General features: G+C 43.0%; 2 protein-coding genes across 3 annotated transcripts; both read left to right on the forward strand.

Moving 5' to 3' along the window:
- The first annotated feature begins 5887 nt into the window (after nt 1-5887).
- ETO1 (tetratricopeptide repeat (TPR)-containing protein) lies at nt 5888-10475 on the forward strand. Of its 2 annotated transcripts, none has more exons than XM_089603321.1 (5): nt 5888-6240; nt 6420-8366; nt 8599-8890; nt 8960-9269; nt 9857-10475. In XM_089603321.1, the coding sequence occupies exons 2-5, from the start codon at nt 6427-6429 to the stop codon at nt 10078-10080; spliced, it is 2766 nt and encodes a 921-aa protein (XP_089459447.1). In that variant the 5' UTR covers nt 5888-6240; nt 6420-6426; the 3' UTR covers nt 10081-10475. The 2 variants fall into 2 exon arrangements, with proteins under 2 accessions (XP_089459447.1, XP_089459456.1); XM_089603330.1 differs by having other exon boundaries at nt 5888-6160.
- A 7109-nt stretch (nt 10476-17584) lies between these two features.
- LOC149404035 (uncharacterized) lies at nt 17585-18345 on the forward strand. Its single transcript, XM_089607185.1, has one exon. It carries the CDS (start codon nt 17607-17609, stop codon nt 18246-18248), a length of 642 nt encoding a protein of 213 aa, XP_089463311.1. The 5' UTR covers nt 17585-17606; the 3' UTR covers nt 18249-18345.
- Nucleotides 18346-18738: the final 393 nt, after the last annotated feature.

Genomic DNA, 18738 nt, shown 5'->3' on the forward strand with positions numbered 1-18738 from the left:
CCCATTGCTTCGAGTACTCGGCGCACGGACCGGCATGGCCCGCCAAGCACAAGTCAAGGACTTGTGAGTACCACCGACACGAGTTTAAAGTTTGGGTACACTGCAGCTAGCAGCGTACACGTTAAACTTATATACGGAAGAGCGTGACGGGATAAACCCCGAAAGAAAATATTGTTTCCCTTTGAAGCTCGTTTAGTGTTTTAAGTTGAAAGCTCGAAATGTGACTTTCGAACTCTCTACTCTCGATTGAATTTGAGAGTCTATCGCTCTCCCGTCCTCTCGATTCTAACCTACTTCCTAGAGTTAGAAGAGAAGTCTAACCACACACAAAGCAAACAAGGCTGGTTCAAGTTAGCGTTTGAACCTAACGGGCGAACCCGAGCTACGTTTTCAAGCAAGAGTGGCCGAAGCCTTAACTTTCGAGTTTATTCATTTTTAGGCTTTTACCTACTCTTGTTTACTAGCAAGCAAATGCACAAACAAACAGGGTTATACCCTTGGTAAGTAGTTGACTTATGTCTCCTCACTTACCCGGAATTGTTCGACAGAAAGCTTGACGATTCCCGAAGATGTCTTGCTTCACACGTTCTTCGAGACACTTAGCACTTGTCGAACGTCGAGAGAACTAGCATCCGGAGTTGAACATCTGTTAGTTATTGGATTCGAGTTTACTTAAAGATAATAGGGTTCGTTGTCGGGATTAGAGTCGGTTCGGAATTCGAGAATTTAATTTATTATTCCCCGGTTTTTCGGAGGTTTATTCAAGACTCGCGTATCCTCCTATCGAGAGTGATACGAGATAATGTTCAACGAATAATCACGAGTCTTAAATAAATCAAATAATCCGAAATTAAAAATAACCGAGAATTCCAAACGAATAATTAAATTAAATTCATAAGCATCGTTAAATAAATTATTTATTTAAATTCTGAAAGTACATATCTAAGAGTATTTAAACGCTATAAGCGATTTAAAACTCACGAGTTAATCGAGCTTTATTTCGATAACTCTATCACTTGATATCTTCAGAAACTGATCTCGTCGCTCTTGACTCGTCTGGTTCCCGTTCGTCCGTCAAGATCTGTAATACAAACGTGGAATCCAACGACGAGTTAATATCTTAAATTCCAACTCTTATCAGTTTCACAATCCAAATCCCGATATCACAATTCAAAACCCGAACCCATAACCAAACCGAAACCATACTAACCAACGACTCAACACAACGATCCCAAAACTCAAACCGAGGCTCAGAAAAATAATCACGAGCAGTGAGACCGAGCCAGCCAAAACCAAGCTCACGGTCACAAACAAACATATGGCTCAACCATGTACACGGCCAACCTAGCCAGAATAAGCTTTATGGCCAACACTAATACCAACCAAACAATCGGCCAAACAACATACTCAGCCAAAACAACCACTCAAACCAACATAAACAGGTTCTCAACCTATCATCACAGCCTCTTATTGACAACAACTATCAGACTTTCAACCAAACAGAATTCCAGATAACAAACACACACGGCCAAGACAAGTGAAAACACTGAAAATTCGTCCAAAATTCAAACAGCCACTTCTAATCAAAACCCAAGCTCTAAACAGGTTCACAAACGTCTCAAAAACCTCAAATGAAACGCAGAAATCAAAAGACCCAACTCATACTCTAGTTCATCACATTTTCGGCTAAATTCATACCAAACCAAGGAAATACGAAATCAATTCTTAAATTCGAGCCATAAACATCAACAACCGAGTTCAAACATCGATTAAAATCAAGCAATTCTACCAAATTCAACCCGGATTCAAAATCCCCAAATTTTGAATCTAAGAACCCTAGCTCATGAGATTTTCATTCAAGGAAACGAAATTCTCACCTTAACCCGTGAGATTAGCTTCCTCGGAGGGTTCTCGCGTCCTTCCCGGTGTTTTTTCCTTGCTCCGGCGTCACGGCGGTTCTCGGCGGCGTTGTTCTTTCTCGGCCCAGAGCGCGCGCAGAGGCTCGGTGCTCGGTGACGCGCGAAGAAGAAATGAAGGAGAAGAGTGAGAGAGAGGATGGCGGTGACGATGATACATGGTGGCAAGAGTTTTCTTTTTTTTTGTTTGTTCCTGTGTGCTTCGTTCGGCCGAGAGACGCAAGGGAGAAGAAGAAGAAATAGAGGAGAGAGAGAGAAACCGAGAATGAGAAAAAATGAGAGAGTGGGGTGGTGAGGTGGCAGCGAAAGAGAGAGAGAGAGGCTAGGTGGCGTTTCCTCAGCTTGCCACGCGTACACAAGGGGTCCAATTAAAGCTTGCCACGCTTCTCTCAAAACAACCCTAGTTTCTCTTTTTTTCTTTCAATCTCATCCCTCGAAACTTTGCACATAAGTCCTTTTAAAATAAAACTTCACAAGTAGAGCGTTTACAAAAGTTTATACATTACAAACGCCTTGCCCAGCCATGGGCCGAGTCAATGGCTCACTCGGCCATTGGCTGGGTCAAATGGCTCACTCGGCCATTGGGCAGTTCACTCGGCCAATGGCCGAGTGAACCCTCCAGCCACCAAGACAGTTCACTCGGCCATTGGCCGAGTGAACCTTCCAGCAGTTCACTCGGCCAATGGCCGAGTGAACCCTTCAGCCGGCCATGCAGTTCACTCGGCCATTGGCCGAGTGAACCTTCCAGCAGTTCACTCGGTCGATGGCCGAGTGAACCCTTCAGCCGGCCATGCAGTTCACTCGGCCATTGGCCGAGTGAACCTTCTAGTAGTTCACTCGGCCAATGGCCGAGTGAACCCTTCAGTCGGCCTTGCAGTTCACTCGGCCAATGGCCGAGTGAACCTCAGCCGGCCCAAGCCTTTCACTCAGCCAATGGCCGAGTGAACCTCACCACCATGTTCACTCGGCCATTGGCCGACCCAACCATTGAAGGAGTCAAATGGCCGACCCAAACTTGTTCACTCGGCCAAGGGGTCTTCAAACCACCCCTTGGCTGCCTATAAATACAGGGGCCGCTCCCCTAGTCCAGGTAATCCATTCTTGAGTACTGAAACGCTGTCAAACTCGTACCTCGCTCGTTTCTCTCAAGTCTCGGCCTCTAAACACCCCTAAAACCTCTATACTCCACCTCAATCCCACTAATGTTGAGCGTCGGAGAGGTAAACAGGGGCACCCCCTCTGTTTCCCCTTTGTAGTTCACAATCTCTTGTTTGCTTTTCAGGTATCAAGACGAGGTGAGCTTCACCAACAGCTAAGGGACGGCTTGGGATACTAAGCCCGACACGCTCGAGCCGAAGTGAGACCACTTGGTCTGGCCTTGGGTCTAACCACTTTGGGCTCCTAAATAGTTGTCCGAAAAACTGCGACAACATGAACTGCTGGAAGGTTCACTCGGCCATTGCCCGAGTGATTTGCTGGATGGTTCACTCGGCCAATGGCCGGGTGAACCTTTGGGTCGGCCATTGGCCGGCTGAATGGTTGGGCCGTCCAATGGCCGAGTGACCCTTGATTCGGCCATTGGTCGGCCAAAGTCTTGGGCCGGCCAATGGTCGAGTCAACCTTGGGCCGGTCACTGGTCTGCGCCGGCCAATGGCCATGGCAAGGTTTGGGCCGACCACTAGTGTGGGTCGGCAAACGGCCGAGGCAAGGACTTGCCGCCCGGTGGTCGTTTGAGGCTTCGTGCCGGTCGTATGGGTCGAAGTGATGCCTTTGTCCTCGTCGGTCCGAGACGGGCCGACAACAAACTTCACCAATAGGTCCTGTTCAGAATCACATAGTGAATCCGAACCCTGACTTTCTCAAATGAGAATACGTAAGCTATGAAATGACATGTCTCATTTCAGGATTGAGGTAAGCACGACGCAATTCATACATAGTGACTTCGAGACATAAGAGGGTAAATGGTTTGTTCGTATTCTGTCTCTAGAAGTGCACTGGTCAATTCAGTACCTTCAGAAGAAACCTAGAAGAACTATAGAGTCTTCAACTCTCAATGTCCCATAACCAGACATCATAGATTCTCCTAACAATCATACTGGGATCAATAGCTCTTTGACCCTTAGATTGCGAATATACTGTTTTAAGCAAACCATGAAGAGTTTGTTCATGCAAATCTATATTTGACTCTTCATTTGTTGTTAGGTTTGTTTAAGGACTAAAGACTATAGTTTATCATAAAGCTTCAAACAGACAAGGAAGAATGAATGAACGTTTCAACTTTTATTAATAAATCAGCAGTTACAAGCAAGAGTCTCCGTGAGACTTTATTACATCAAATGTACATAAGTAAAGACTACTACTCTTCTCGTGGGCACCGTTGACAACGGAAACAAATTTATAGCACATGCTATATGGTGTACACGGCCAACAAAGTGGAAAAGGGAAACAAATTTCCAGCCTTGGTATTATTATGATAGGAATGTGAAGCAAATATTGTCCTCATGAATATTTGATAGTCAGCCATAATAGAAAAGAGGAAATTACATCTCTTGGAAACGAGTATAAATACCCCTTCTCATTGAGGGGAAACAATCACATTCATTCTCTTGAAAACTCACTCTTCTCTCTGCTTCTCTGGATGCCATCTTTGGCCTGAAGCACCATCTGCAAGATTTCTCGCTCTCAGAGATTTTGAAACGCTCTCGGGGACTCCCGAGTGTCGCTTCTTCTGATCTAGCGCTTAATCTAGAACCAAAGCGCGGTCCCAGGATTTTCCACTGAAAATCTCCTACGTGTCTAGCACACTAGACGCGTCCACCATTTTACGACAGAAAATCCCTTACGCGTCTAGCACACTAGACGCGTCCACCATTTTCGACAGAAAATCCCCTACGCGTCTAGCACACTAGACGCGTCCACCATTTTCGACAGAAAATCGCCTTGCGTCCTGCACGTTCGCCACGACAAGGAACTCTCGACAGTGAGTCTCCCACACCTCCAAAAGAGAGAAAACACACATTCTCTCTCGGGTCACTCGATCCCAAAGTTCTGAGACGTCGCCGAGGACTCCTCCACGCTCTGCCTCCTCTGTTGAGCACACCCTCTAGACTCCGCGTCTCATTCAGCATTACATACGCCTTGAACTACGTTCTGACCTGATCCCACAGACGGGTACGTAGGGAGTCTACACAAAAAGGCACGGTCACTCCCCTTATTCACCCATCCTCTCCTTAGAGAGACCCTCCGACTGGAAGAAACCCAACTCGAGACTTTCGAGTTCACACCTTTGGATCGGGTGCGACCACTTGGTCCGGCCTTGGGTCGAACCGCCCTAAGCTTTCAATAGTTGTTCACTTTCGTGCGACAACAACCCCAAAGGCTCTCTTCACTCCTCCTCCTCACTATAAATACCCTTATCCTTGGAGGGATTCAGGTAATCGGTTCTAAATATTCTCTACTCGATTCCAGAGTTTTAAAACGTTGTTAAGGACACTCCGCACACAATTTCTTTTGATCGAGGCATAAATCTCATAAATTATTCTCTACGAATATCGGTGCCCCCACCTCAAACATAACAATCAAACTAATGTTGAGCATCGGAGCGCGTGCTAGAGGCACTGCCTCTGTACCCCTTAACTCATTTTTTTTCTTTTTTCTTTTTCTCAGATCTCCGCTAGGAATGAAGGACGTTCTTGACGTAGAGGAGCGACACTCATGATTTACAAGTTTATCACACCTAGTTCATGAGCGGTCACTTAGTCCATCTGAAGTTTTCAATCGTTGTTCAATTTTCAGCGACAACATCGGACATGGTTAAATTATTTTTGTCATGACCTCAACTAGCGTAAATCAGAAATAAAATTAGTTGCAATAAAAAAATGTATTCTAAAACACACGTTAAATAGTCAAACCCACATTAATTTACTTCACTGAAACCCAATATACTGCACGCATAAAACTCTCTTGTTGATAGAAAATTAGACACAAAGAAGAGAGAGAAAAATTGAGCAAATAAAATAAAAAGTAAAATAAAATAGAGCAAATGTAGAGAGAGAAAGAGAATCCACTCAGAAATAATAATATTTACAAAGAGAGTGGCCGTTCAAACGGCCATCTCCACCTCAACATCTGGTTGGCTTGCCGGTCAATGTGATCATCAATCATCCAAAACGAACCCTCATTTTCTTGAGAACCAAACAAACAACACGAGAAAAAGAGGAAAATAAAAAGAAAACCTCTATCAGGTAATCCCATTCCCCCCCAAGAACGGAAAAAAAGAAAATCTTTCGCTGCAGGAACGATGGTTGTTTGATTTTGAATCAAGGTAGCATCTTTGACATCTGGGATTCTCTGTTTCCAATTTAAAAATCATATAAATAAACGTGTCCGGATGTAGGCTATATTTGAAATCGTTTATGAGATTTGGGGAATTTCGATTTTTGAATGTTTTGTTATTTATTTATTTATTGGTTGTTGTCCCATCTTTGGTTGTTTTGGTTACAGTTGATGAATGATGCAGCATAATATATTCACGACAATGCGTAGTTTGAAGATCATGGATGGGTGTAAGGGCACACAGGTGTACGCCTTGAACACCGCGGGGGAGAAGGGCCTGCAGCAGGTGCAGGAGAATGTGCGGGTGAATTCAATTAGATCCAAGTCCAGCCGGACGTGCCCGAACCCGGAGTCGGTCCTCCTGCCCCACGGTCTCCCCTCGGCGGATCTCATGGAGCCCCCCGTGGAGCCCTGCCTGAGGTCTGTCGACTTTGTGGAGAGCCTGGCCGGCGTTCACCGGCGCATCGAGGAGTGCCCTCAGTTCGACAAGTGGCGCGTGTTCCTGGAGCAGTGCGCGGTGTTCCGCGGCCTCTGCGACGCAAAGCTCTTTCGCAGGAGCCTGAGGGCCGCAAGGCAGCACGCAGTCGACGTCCACACCAAGGTGGTTCTGGCCGCGTGGCTGCGGTTTGAGAGGAGGGAGGACGAGCTCGTCGGCTATTCCGCCATGGATTGCTGTGGGAGGAACATCGAGTGCCCCAGAGCTGCCCTGGTCTCCGGCTACAACCCCGAGTCCGCCTACGAATCCTGCACTTGCTCTCAGCCCGCGACCGACGACCAGGGGGAGGAGGAGTGCTCGACCTCTGATGAGGACGCCGATGTCGCCTTTTGCATCGGGGACGACGAGATCCGCTGCGTGCGGTACAGGATCGCAGCCCTCTCAAGGCCGTTCCGGGCGATGCTGTACGGTGGCTTCACTGAGACAAGGAGGGAGAAGATAAACTTCTCGAAGAACGGGATCTCTGCGGACGGGATGAGGGCTGCTGAGGCCTTCAGCCGGACGAAGAGCCTGGCCTCGCTTGCGGCCGGGACCGTGGTGGAGCTGCTGTCGTTGGCAAATCGCTTCTGCTGCGAGGAGATGAAATCGGCATGCGACGCCCACCTTGCGTCCCTCGTGGGCGACATAGATGACGCGATGCTGCTCCTCGAGCACGGGCTGGAAGAGACGGCTTACCTCCTTGTCGCGGCTTGCCTTCAGGTGTGCCTGAGAGAGCTCCCGGGCTCGATGCACTGCCCGAACGTGATGGGCTTCTTCTGCAGCTCCGAGGCCAAGGAGAGGCTCGCCGCTGTGGACCACGCCTCCTTCGCACTCTACTACTTCTTGAGCCAGATTGCGGTCGAGGAGGACATGAGGTCTAACACGACCGTCATGCTTCTCGAGCGCCTCTGCGAATGCGCGGCCGACAGCTGGCAAAAGCAGCTCGCCTTCCACAAGCTCGGGGTTGTGATGCTCGAGAGGAACGAGTACAAGGACGCCCAGCGGTGGTTCGAGGCAGCCGCCGAGGCCGGCCACGTCTATTCATGGGTCGGGGTCGCCAGAGCGAAGTTCAAGCGCGGTCACAAGTACTTTGCGTACAAGCAGATGAACTCGCTCATTTCCGATTACGCCCCCGTTGGGTGGATGTACCAGGAGCGTGCTCTCTACTCCAGCGGGAAAGAGAAGGTGATGGATTTGAATACCGCGACCGAGTTGGACCCGACTCTCTCATACCCTTACAAGTACCGCGCCGTGACCTTGTTGGAGGACAGCATGATCGGGGCCGCGATCTCGGAGATCAATAAGATCATCGGGTTCAAGGTCTCCCCGGACTGCCTCGAGCTTCGAGCTTGGTTCTTGATCATTCTTGAGGATTACGAGGGCGCTCTCAGAGACGTCCGGGCGCTTCTCACTCTGGACCCGTCTTACATGATCTTCAACAAGAAAATGCTCGGCAATCACTTGGTGGAGCTTCTTCGCCCTCTCGTCCTGCAGTTGAGCCAAGCCGACTGTTGGATGCAATTGTACGATCGATGGTCCTCCGTCGATGACATTGGTTCCCTTGCTGTCGTTCACCACATGCTGTCCAATGACCCGGGAAAAAGCCTTCTACGATTTCGCCAATCTCTCCTTTTATTGCGGTGTGTTTTCATTCTGAAATATGTTAGTGAGTTGTGAAAGTCATATCAATTTTACTTGTCTCATGGGGTGATCTTCTTTACATATTCGTCGTATCATTGAAAGGGTATTGAACTTAATGTATGTAACACAACATCTTTGCATTTGCTCCGACCAAGTTAGTCGTACACAAACTGGCATCATTTTTATTTTTTGTTCTATTTAGGAAGAATTCTAATCCGTGGAAGTGTGCAGGTTGAACTGTCAAAAAGCTGCGATGCGTAGTCTGCGTTTGGCTCGAAATCATTCGAGTTCCGAGCACGAAAGGCTCGTCTACGAAGGATGGATATTATACGACACTGGTCATCGGGAAGAAGCTTTGGCTAAAGCGGAAAAGTCTATTTCAATCCAAAGGTCGTTCGAAGCTTTTTTTCTCAAAGCATACGCTTTAGCTGACTCGAGTCTCGATACCGAGTTATCAATGTACGTGATCCAACTCTTGGAAGAAGCTCTAAGATGCCCATCCGATGGCCTTAGAAAAGGACAAGTAAGCCTTGTGTTCTCCGCTCCAGATTGATATATCAAAGTCTAGGCTAAGCTCGGGGAAATTTTGCAGGCTTTAAACAATCTCGGGAGTGTCTATGTAGACTGTGACAAGTTGGATCTCGCCGCTGACTGCTATATGAATGCCCTAAACATCAAACATACACGAGCCCATCAGGGTCTTGCGCGAGTGTATCACCTAAAAAATCAACGAAAAGCTGCGTACGATGAGATGACGAAGCTAATCGAGAAGGCGAGGAACAATGCGTCAGCTTATGAGAAACGGTCCGAATACTGTGACCGCGACATGGCAAAGAGTGATCTTACAACCGCAACACAGTTAGACCCGTTGAGGACGTATCCATACAGATATAGAGCAGCAGGTACTTGATTGCAACACTTTTAAATTTTTATATACCTTTTTCATGATCTCAAAATTTTCTCATTTCTTTTATGCTCTAGACTAGTGTTAGTGGCCCCAATTATACTTGATGACTATAAAAATTTATTGGAAATCCAAATTCTGTAGTCTTTGGATTTCATGCAAAATTTGATTCCTTAGTAACTATATTTTCATTCTTGAATAGACGCCTCACTCTAGTAATACATTTTATCATTAATTTATCCCTCAAATTTTCCGCACCCAAATCAATACAACGAAATTCACAGCAATTTTTATTTTTCTCCGTCGCATTTTCTGTATTTCATTGTAGCCATTTGCATCGCCGGTGCTTTGCTCCCTTGTTACTGTTTCAGAATTAGTCTATACTCTTCACAGGCTTCACTTTTCTTTACTTTGATGTTTATTTTTATCTTACACATACCAAGTGCATAGTTTAGTCAACTGAGTATTCGATATCAATCATCTCCTTGCGAACAACACGTTTTTCTCTGGTGCATCCTATCGGTTTTCAAGCCTAAGAAATGCTGCATCGCGACTAACACTAAAAAAATCTTTCCCCTCTGTCAGTTCTGATGGACGACCACAAAGAAAAAGAAGCCATAGCAGAGCTATCGAAGGCCATTGTGTTCAAGCCCGACCTTCAGCTTCTTTATCTCCGAGCGGCTTTTCACGAGTCGATAAACGATAACATAGCCACAATCCGAGACTGCGAAGCCGCTCTTTGTCTTGACTCTACCCACGCAGACACTCTTGAGCTCTATGCCAAAGCCAAAGAGACAGCCAGCGAATAACACCGCAAAAAAAAAAAAAAAAAAAAAAAAAAAAAACTTTCTTCCGGAATCGAGCGAGCAATCCATCTCATTTGCTCTCTCCCCCGAAAAAGGAAATTCGGATTCCGGATAAAAAAACATAGCCTGTAAATATTTGTCCAATGGACTATGGATCAGAGTCGATCTTCTTGGTCGAGTCTTGATCGATTTGATGATGCGACTTTGTGGATCAACAAAAGTAACCACGTCTTTAAAGATTCTTGTACATGAACGTCAGCCAGCTTGTGATGGACTTGAGAAAGAAAGGTCTATCTATATTGTTTTTGTTTATTGTATTATTATTTATAAAAATTGCTTTTAAGTGACTTTCAATGTTTGTGCGATTTGCTGTATAAGACTCACAATTTTCCCTTCCAGACGGAACATGAAAGAGCTTATATTGTGTATCACCCAACACTCGTAAACATAAAACAACTTCATAGACGCTTATCTGTACTTTTATGTTTCTTCATTTGGTTTTTCTAGCTTTCATTCTTCACCTTATGTGATATGAATGGAGATCTCTTCATAGACGCTAATCAATATGTTGGGTTTAGTATTGTGTCAAACATCCTCAATTGTCGTTTAATAAATATCAAATATCCGAGATTTTGTCGCCATTAATATAAATGCATGTTTTTAATTAGCCCATTGATTTTAAAAAAATAAAAATAAAAAAGAGGCTGGATTTGATCACTAAGCTTTGTTAAAAGAATCTTCCACGCTAAAGTTTTATTAAATTTAATCTATGTGGTTTGTGTTGCATGCCCAGTCAATTTATCGTAAATGAATTATTTAGGAAATGTGTATGCAAACAAAAATTTCTAGACGCTTCCGAAAAATTATATATATATATATATATATATATATATATATATATATATAGGGGTGTAATCCGGTTGGGTTAGTCGGTTTATCCGAACCGCTACAACTAATTTTTTAATTTTAAAACTCAAACCAATCCGATTGAAAGGTCAAACCAAACCAAACCAATCCGACAATAATCGGGTTGATTTTGGTTGGTTTTTTCGGATTATAATTCTCGACAAATGACTTTATAACTCGAATGAAAATCATATACGTATATTATATCTAGAACGTGTTGTGAAAAAAAATTAAAAATTTACTTATCTTTAAAAAAATTATGTATTAAAATAAAAATTACGCATATTTTTAATTACCAAGTTTTCATGTAGTCGTAAATAATAAAGTATAATACTGAGTATTTTTTATTTAATTATAATATTATTAAAAAAAATAATATTTTTTAAACAATAGTACATATAAAATAGGGTTATATAGCTAAATAGCTTCCCAGTTTAGACAGTTTTGGATTTAGCCAACATTTGGTTAATTTCGTGTTAATAGCCAGCCCAATTTATTTACATAGATAAAAATACCAAAATAACCTCCCAAACGTTCCCGCCCATTAACATGCTGAAAATAAAACATTTAATACAAAATATTCTGATATAACTGCTCGCGGTTATTAAGGACGTCATTAAGATCATTAAGAGAGAAAGAAAGAGGAAAGAAGAAAGAGAGCCGAGAGAGAGAGAGAGAGAGAGAGAGAGAGAGAGAGAGAGATCCGAGAAAGAGAGATCGAGGGAGTGGGGCGCCGCGACACGCAGGTGATCCACATCGATCCCACCACCGGCGCGCTTGGCCTCGATCCCGTCGGCGATTTCGAATCTGAGAAGGACGCTGTGGAAGAGGTGACGTGGGGATCGTGGTGGACGGCGACGAAGGCGCGGGCCATTTTGGGGTACGCGGCGGTGGGCGGCGTGGGGCTGCTGCTGGTGGCAACGAAGGTGGCGACGAGATCCCGTATCTCAAGGCAACGATCTATGATTTTGTTTTTCTCTCGACTAATTTTGGTTCTCAGGAATTTTGTTTTCCTTTATAACCTGGGAATCAAGTTCATTCTTGTTCCTGGAACGCATGTGCAAATCGGCAAGCTTCTTGCTGAGAGAAGTTTATGGTTTTTTTTTTAATACAGTATATTCGTGTAAATAGATATCATATTTACAGTATGTTCGTGTAAATAGAAATTGTTGTCGGCCCGTCTAGGGCCGACGAGAACAAAGGCATCTCTTCGACCCACGTGGCTGGTGCGAGGTCTTGAGCGGCGAAACCCTGACTCAACCAGGGGCCGGCCCAAACCAATGGCCAAGTCAAATGCCTTGCCCAGCCATGGGCCGAGTCAATGGCTCACTCGGCCATTGGCCGGGTCAATGGCTCACTCGGCCATTGGGTAGTTCACTCGGCCAATGGCCGAGTGAACCCTCCAGCCACCAAGGCAGTTCACTCGGCCATTGGCCGAGTGAACCTTCCAGCAGTTCACTCGGCCAATGGCCGAGTGAACCCTTCAGCCGGCCATGCAGTTCACTCGGCCATTGGCCGAGTGAACCTTCCAGCAGTTCACTCGGTCGATGGCCGAGTGAACCCTTCAGCCGGCCATGCAGTTCACTCGGCCATTGGCCGAGTGAACCTTCTAGTAGTTCACTCGGCCAATGGCCGAGTGAACCCTTCAGTCGGCCTTGCAGTTCACTCGGCCAATGGCCGAGTGAACCTTCCAGCAGTTCACTCGGCCAATGGCCGAGTGAACCTTCATCCGGCCAAGACTCCTCACTCGGCCATTGGCCGACCCAACCCTTCAGCCGGCCAATGGCCGACCCAAGCTTGCTCACTCGGCCAAGGGGTCTTCAAACCACCCCTTGGCTGCCTATAAATACAGGGGCCGCTCCCCTAGTCCAGGTAATCCATTCTTGAGTACTGAAACGCTGTCGAACTCGTACCTCGCTCGTTTCTCTCAAGTCTCGGCCTCTAAACACCCCTAAAACCTCTATCCTCCACCTCAATCCCACTAATGTTGAGTGTCGGAGAGGTAAACAGGGGCACCCCCCTGTTTCCCCTTTGTAGTTCACAATCTCTTGTTTGCTTTTCAAGTATCGAGACGAGATTAACACCATCAACAGCTAAGGGACGGCTTGGGACACCAAGCCCGACACGCTCGAGCCGGAGTGAGACCACTTGGTCTGGCCTTGGGTCTAACCACTTTGGGCTCCTAAATAGTTGTCCGAAAAACAGCGACAACAGAAATCATATTTACAGTATATTCGTGTAAATACAAAGCTTATTTATAGTATATTCACTGTAAATACAAAGCCTATATACAGTATATTCGTGTAAATAAATTGAAAAAATTCTGGAAATATTTTGGGCACGAAAATTCTGGAAATTATGAATATATGGAAGACAAAATAATATCAATGAATGAAGAATATATATACAGATTTTATCCATAATGAATTGCAACGAAAATAGAAACTAATTACCTAAAGTCAACGCTGAAAATTTCCAAATACATAACAATTAATGGGATGAGAACTTTCAAAATCTGCTCAAAATTCAAATTTCAAATTTGAAAACTTCCCTATTCGGTTTTAATATTTAATTTGAAATTTAAAATAAAAACTGACTAATTAAAATAGCGTAAGGGCAAAAAGGTAAAACTAATTCAATTAATAAGCTGCCACGTAAGCAAGATGGCTATTTACGGGAAATTAACGAAAGGTTGGCTAAAACCAAATTGCTAGTGTTTTAGATGGCTAAACAGCTAATTATTTGTATAAAATATTTGCAATCTTACAACAATTAAATAATTAACACTATCGGGTTGGTTTGGTTCAACCCAATCTCACGACTATAACCAAACCAACTTGAAACAATTGCGGTTTGGGTTGGTTACAACCCAAACTTCATCGGGTTTTAATGGGGCGGTTTAAAAACGGCAGTGTAACAAAATAGCCAAAATGAAACTACGAAATTTGTTTTTAGCCTACGTTTCACGACTTTTTGGAAAATAGCCAACAGGTTTATGTAGCAATAATTAAGGTCTGATTCGCCCTTATTTATTAACAAATTTGTCATTTTCTCTCTCCTACTTTTTTCCTACACTTTTTTTACATAAAAACTTCAAAAAAACCATATCTATCTCATATGAGCTCGAAATTGAGTGATTCCAAATCCTACAGATCTGTGACGCCGAGATCTTCAAAAGTAGATCAATTGTTTTTGATGAAAAATCATGTTTAATACCATAGATGTAGAAAAATCACGTTACTACCTTAAATATGGAAATAACTGAATTTTTTTGAAATTATCAAAAAAATAAATGGAAACGTAAATATGATGTATTAAACATAATTTTTCATCAAACACAATGATTTATTTTTGAAGATCTCGACGCCACGAATTTGTAGGATCTGAAATCACTTAATTTCGAGTTCGTATGAGAAAGATACGAATTTGTGAAATTTTGATGTAAAACAAATTATTTGAAAAAAATAGGAGAGAGAAAGTGACGAATTTGTCAATAAATAAGGGCAAATCAGACCTTAATTATTGCCACGTAAGCCATTTGACTATATCCCTAAAAATTGTCAAACGTAGGCTAGATCCAAAATCACATGTTTAAAGATGGCCTAATTAGTTACAAATCTCATTAAAAAAGGGTGCGGTTTGGTTTGGATGATCGGGTTGTTTGGTTTGACGGTTTTGATGAACACCCCTAGTTGCAAGCCTAATTTTTCATGTGGTTTGTCTTGAGACTCAAGAGCCTGCAAGTCAAAAGGGTTAGCGTCACGTAACAAGTTGTTCCATCTTTGGTAGCCAACAGAGAAACCGTCATCGATGCGCGATCGTGAAGGGTCAAGACCGACAAATATGAGGGGGCATCGCAGGATGATAGTTTGATGCAGAAGCATGGGGCCTAACATCCGATACGAATCAAATACAACTCATGTGCTCTACGTACACTTGACACGACACTATTTCCAACAAAACTGCACCAACCAAGCCATCACGCCCGTGATGATACAAAAATGCAACAAGATAGCGCCAAAGTGAAGCCCCGTCTCACACGGAAAGGAAAAAGGGTCAGCATTGTTGGAATTGATTTAGGGTTAAGAAAAGATTTAACGCTTCGAGCAAGCGGCGGAATTAAGAATTTTTCTTTAAAACAAGTAAAACGATTTTACTAACCTAGACAAAGAGCAAGTACTTATAAATTAAAACTATTAAAGAGCATTATATGTTTACTAACCTTTGAGAAGCTTGAACGTTGAGAAGCCTTAGGAAGGTTGAAACGTTCGTCACCCCTCGCAGCACGTCTCTCTTCTTTCCTCGAGAACTCGAGCAACCACGAAAGTTTCTATCACAATAATCACTCGAGAAAGAAAGGAATTAGTGTGTGGGCACTTTTAAACACGACGACTCAAGAACAAGTCTCAAAGTCGAAGAGATAAAACACTAGAGAGAGAGAGAGAGGATCGGCCACCACAAGGTCTAGAGAGAGAAGCTATCAATCTCTAACTTATGTGGAATGAGAAAACAATGAGAATGAGGCCTCTATTTATAGGGGAGGGATTACCTTCGATAAGGTAGTTTCCTCTTCTATATAATATCACATATTCATGAGCAAATATTGTCTCTTTCTCTTTCTCCTTTGGACGTGCAACATGAGGAGTCTAGAAGCAAATTTGTTTCCTCTTTTGCTTGCCTTCTCCTTGTCTTGGCCGCCCACTATTCTTTCCTCTTAGAGGAAATTTGTTTCCTCTTTTTCTTTTGGCAAATATCTTCATATATTAATGCACAAAATATTTCTCTTTCTCTTGGGTTTGGGCATGTGAGACCTTCTAGAAAGGCCTTCTAGATTTTTCTTCATTTGTTCATGACAACATAAGAAAGGCCCATTAAGAATTTTCAAGTAAAATTATATGAAATGAAATTAATCCACAAGGCCCAAATTATTTAACTTGGCCGAGTGGTTTAAGTTCATTTGTCATCATATGAAAATGTCAAAAATTTATTGACATTCATTTCGTCCTATGTCCTAAAAGACAAAAATACCCTTTAGACAATTTTCGTAAATCTTATCTCGTTCTCGTTTTGACTTGGCTTCTAGTTTAACTATTCCTACTCGATATGATTTGTGATAGTGACCTCATGGATCCAAATGAACAAAGCTTGAGCTAAAATGCTTGGACTCAAAAGTCATGACTCAATTTGGACATTGGCCAGTTCATTTATTCACATTCCAAGGAACAAAGCATGAGGTGACATACATTGCATTTCAGCAATCTTGTACATGAATTCCATATCTATGAGAACTTCACAAAGTTACTCATGACATCTTCATAACTTAGTACTTCCCTCATAGGTCTTGTTAAGAATCACATAGTGAATCCGAGCTCTGACTTTCTCAAATGAGAATATGTAAGCTATGAAATGGCATGTCTCATTTCAGGATTGAGGGAAGCATGATGCAATTCATACGTAGTGACCTCGAGACATAAGAGGTTAAATGGTTTGTTCTTATCTTGTCTCTAGAAGTGCATTGGTCAATTCAGTACATTCAGAAGATACCTAGAAGAACTATAGAGTCTCCAACTCTCAATGTCCCATAACCAAACATCATAGATTCTCCTAACAATCGTACTGAGATCAGTAGTCCTTTGATCCTTAGATTGCGAATATATTGTTTTAAGCAAACCATGAAGAGTTTGTTCATGCAAATCTACATTTGTCTCTTCATGTGTTGATAGTTTTGTTTATGGACTAAAGACTAAGGTTTTATCATAAAGCTTCAGACAAGGAAGAATGAATGAACGTTTCAACTTTTATTAATAAATAAGCAATTACAAGCAAGAGTCTTCGTGAGACTTTATTACATCAAATGTACATAAGTAAATATTACAACTCTTCTTGTGGGTACCATTGACAACAAGCATAACTGAGAAACAACCCGAACATTGCCAGGAGTTCGAGAAACTTGGGACAGGATCGCCGAGAAAAAGGCCAATCACAAATTGATATATTTGAAAAATCATTTTATTTTTTAAAACAAATCAATTTTGCAAATTTAATAGTATTTTTTTTTAATCTTAAAAAAAAAAAACTTACTTGAATATAACATAACAAAATAATTTAAATCATTTTTATATTAAAACCATATAAAAAAAATTTAATCAAACATAATTTTGAACAACTTGTTTTTCGAAAACTAGCTTTTATAAAAATAAAATTTTAGTAAAACATAATTTTGAATATTTTATTGGCTTTTATAAAAACAAAATTTTGATTAAACATAATTTTTGAATAATTAGATTTTTGAAAACTAATTTTTATAAATATATAAAAATGAGAGAGAGAGAGAGAGAGAGAGAGAGAGAGAGAGAGAGAGAGCACCATATATAATAGGTACATAGGTCAATTTTAAACTCACGAACATGAAAAAAGTGATCAACAACACATCAACTTAATAAATTGCCCTCACGATATTCCCATTTTTCACCATATATTGGAGGTTCTCAACTGCATTTTTCATCACCTTTTTCCACTTCCACTACCTATATTGTATTATATCCCTCTCTCAACTGTCCTCTAGATCGCTCCCTCCCGCTCACACAATCACAAAATAACAAAAAGAAACAAATATCCACAGCATGCAAGAAGAAAATGACCACCATCATCATCAGCAGCAGCAGCAACCGAGAAAGACACTCAATTTCAACGCGCCGTTACTCTCCACGCGCCGCCCAGCAAACCTGGCCATGATTGACCTCTTGTCCTGCCCCAGCGTCCGCCGGCGGTCCAGCCTTGCCGCCGACGACCGAATCCCCTTCTCGTGGGAAAGAGCTCCGGGGAAGCCAAAAGAAACCGCCGCCGAAGAAAGTAAAACTCCCCGCCCCAAGCCCCCCCCCGGCCGCCATGTCGTCGGGGACGAACACGAGGACGAGGACGTGTTCTCGCTTTCAGAGGCAATCGATATCGCGGAGAGGTCGGAGAAGAAGCAGAGTAGTGGCGGGGACGGACTGAGGATGAAGATCATGGAAGACCGATCGAGGGACCGAGGGCGCTTCCCGGACTTCATAATCCAGCGGTTTCTTCCAGACGCGGCAGCGCTGGCGGAGGCCAGCCTTCGCGAGAGGAGCACCTGGGAGGCTCCGGTGCCATTTTCGCCCAAGGGATGCGGACTTGAGAGCGTTCTCTTCCCGTGGCGTGGGAAGCATCGCCTCTGTGGCGAGCGCAGCCTCGCTGACGTGGCCCGCCCCTTCCATCCCACCAGCAAACACAAACGAGGGTGATGAACCGAACTCATCTCACTCTCTTGTATAGCTCATGCCCGCAATTCAACTGCATCAATACTTACCTATCTACATCTTCTATTTATTTATTTGGTTGTTACATGTACGAAATATGATATCAAGTATTTGTAGTTCATTATTTTTTTCTGTTATATATATATATATATATATATATATATATATAATCTTTTTATTTTTGCGATTATCAATCATTTCACGTACGATACAAGAAGCTCTACTAAAAAGTATATCCATGCGGTTACGTTTGTCGTGAACCTTCGTGTATGTGGGTTGTTCGGGCAGTTAGGATGACAAAGACGCCCATATTTCAAAGTAAGACGTAATTCTGTCACTTTAGTCATTTTCTATATTAGTCACAAACTTGTCACAAAATACGTGAATTAGTTACAAATTTTTCACAAAGACAATTGATTCAGTTACAAAATTGTGACAAAATCAGTGTATTAGTTACAAGCTTGTCACTAAGAAG

Source organism: Urtica dioica, chromosome 2 (assembly GCF_054948205.1).
Source record: "Urtica dioica subsp. dioica isolate 48M chromosome 2, U.dioica_male_clone48M_v1_H2, whole genome shotgun sequence".
Taxonomy (NCBI): domain Eukaryota; kingdom Viridiplantae; phylum Streptophyta; class Magnoliopsida; order Rosales; family Urticaceae; genus Urtica; species Urtica dioica.

What these genes read in the sequence shown, in the direction of transcription:
- LOC149404035 (XM_089607185.1), top strand. Translation starts at nt 17,607, where the DNA reads ATGCAAGAAGAAAATGACCACCATCATCATCAGCAGCAGCAGCAACCG.
- ETO1 (XM_089603321.1), top strand. Translation starts at nt 6,427, where the DNA reads ATGATGCAGCATAATATATTCACGACAATGCGTAGTTTGAAGATCATG. An exon ending in CAATCTCTCCTTTTATTGCG is followed by an intron (nt 8,367 to 8,598) that starts GTGTGTTTTCAT and finishes GGAAGTGTGCAG; the next exon opens with GTTGAACTGTCAAAAAGCTG. An exon ending in ATGGCCTTAGAAAAGGACAA is followed by an intron (nt 8,891 to 8,959) that starts GTAAGCCTTGTG and finishes GAAATTTTGCAG; the next exon opens with GCTTTAAACAATCTCGGGAG.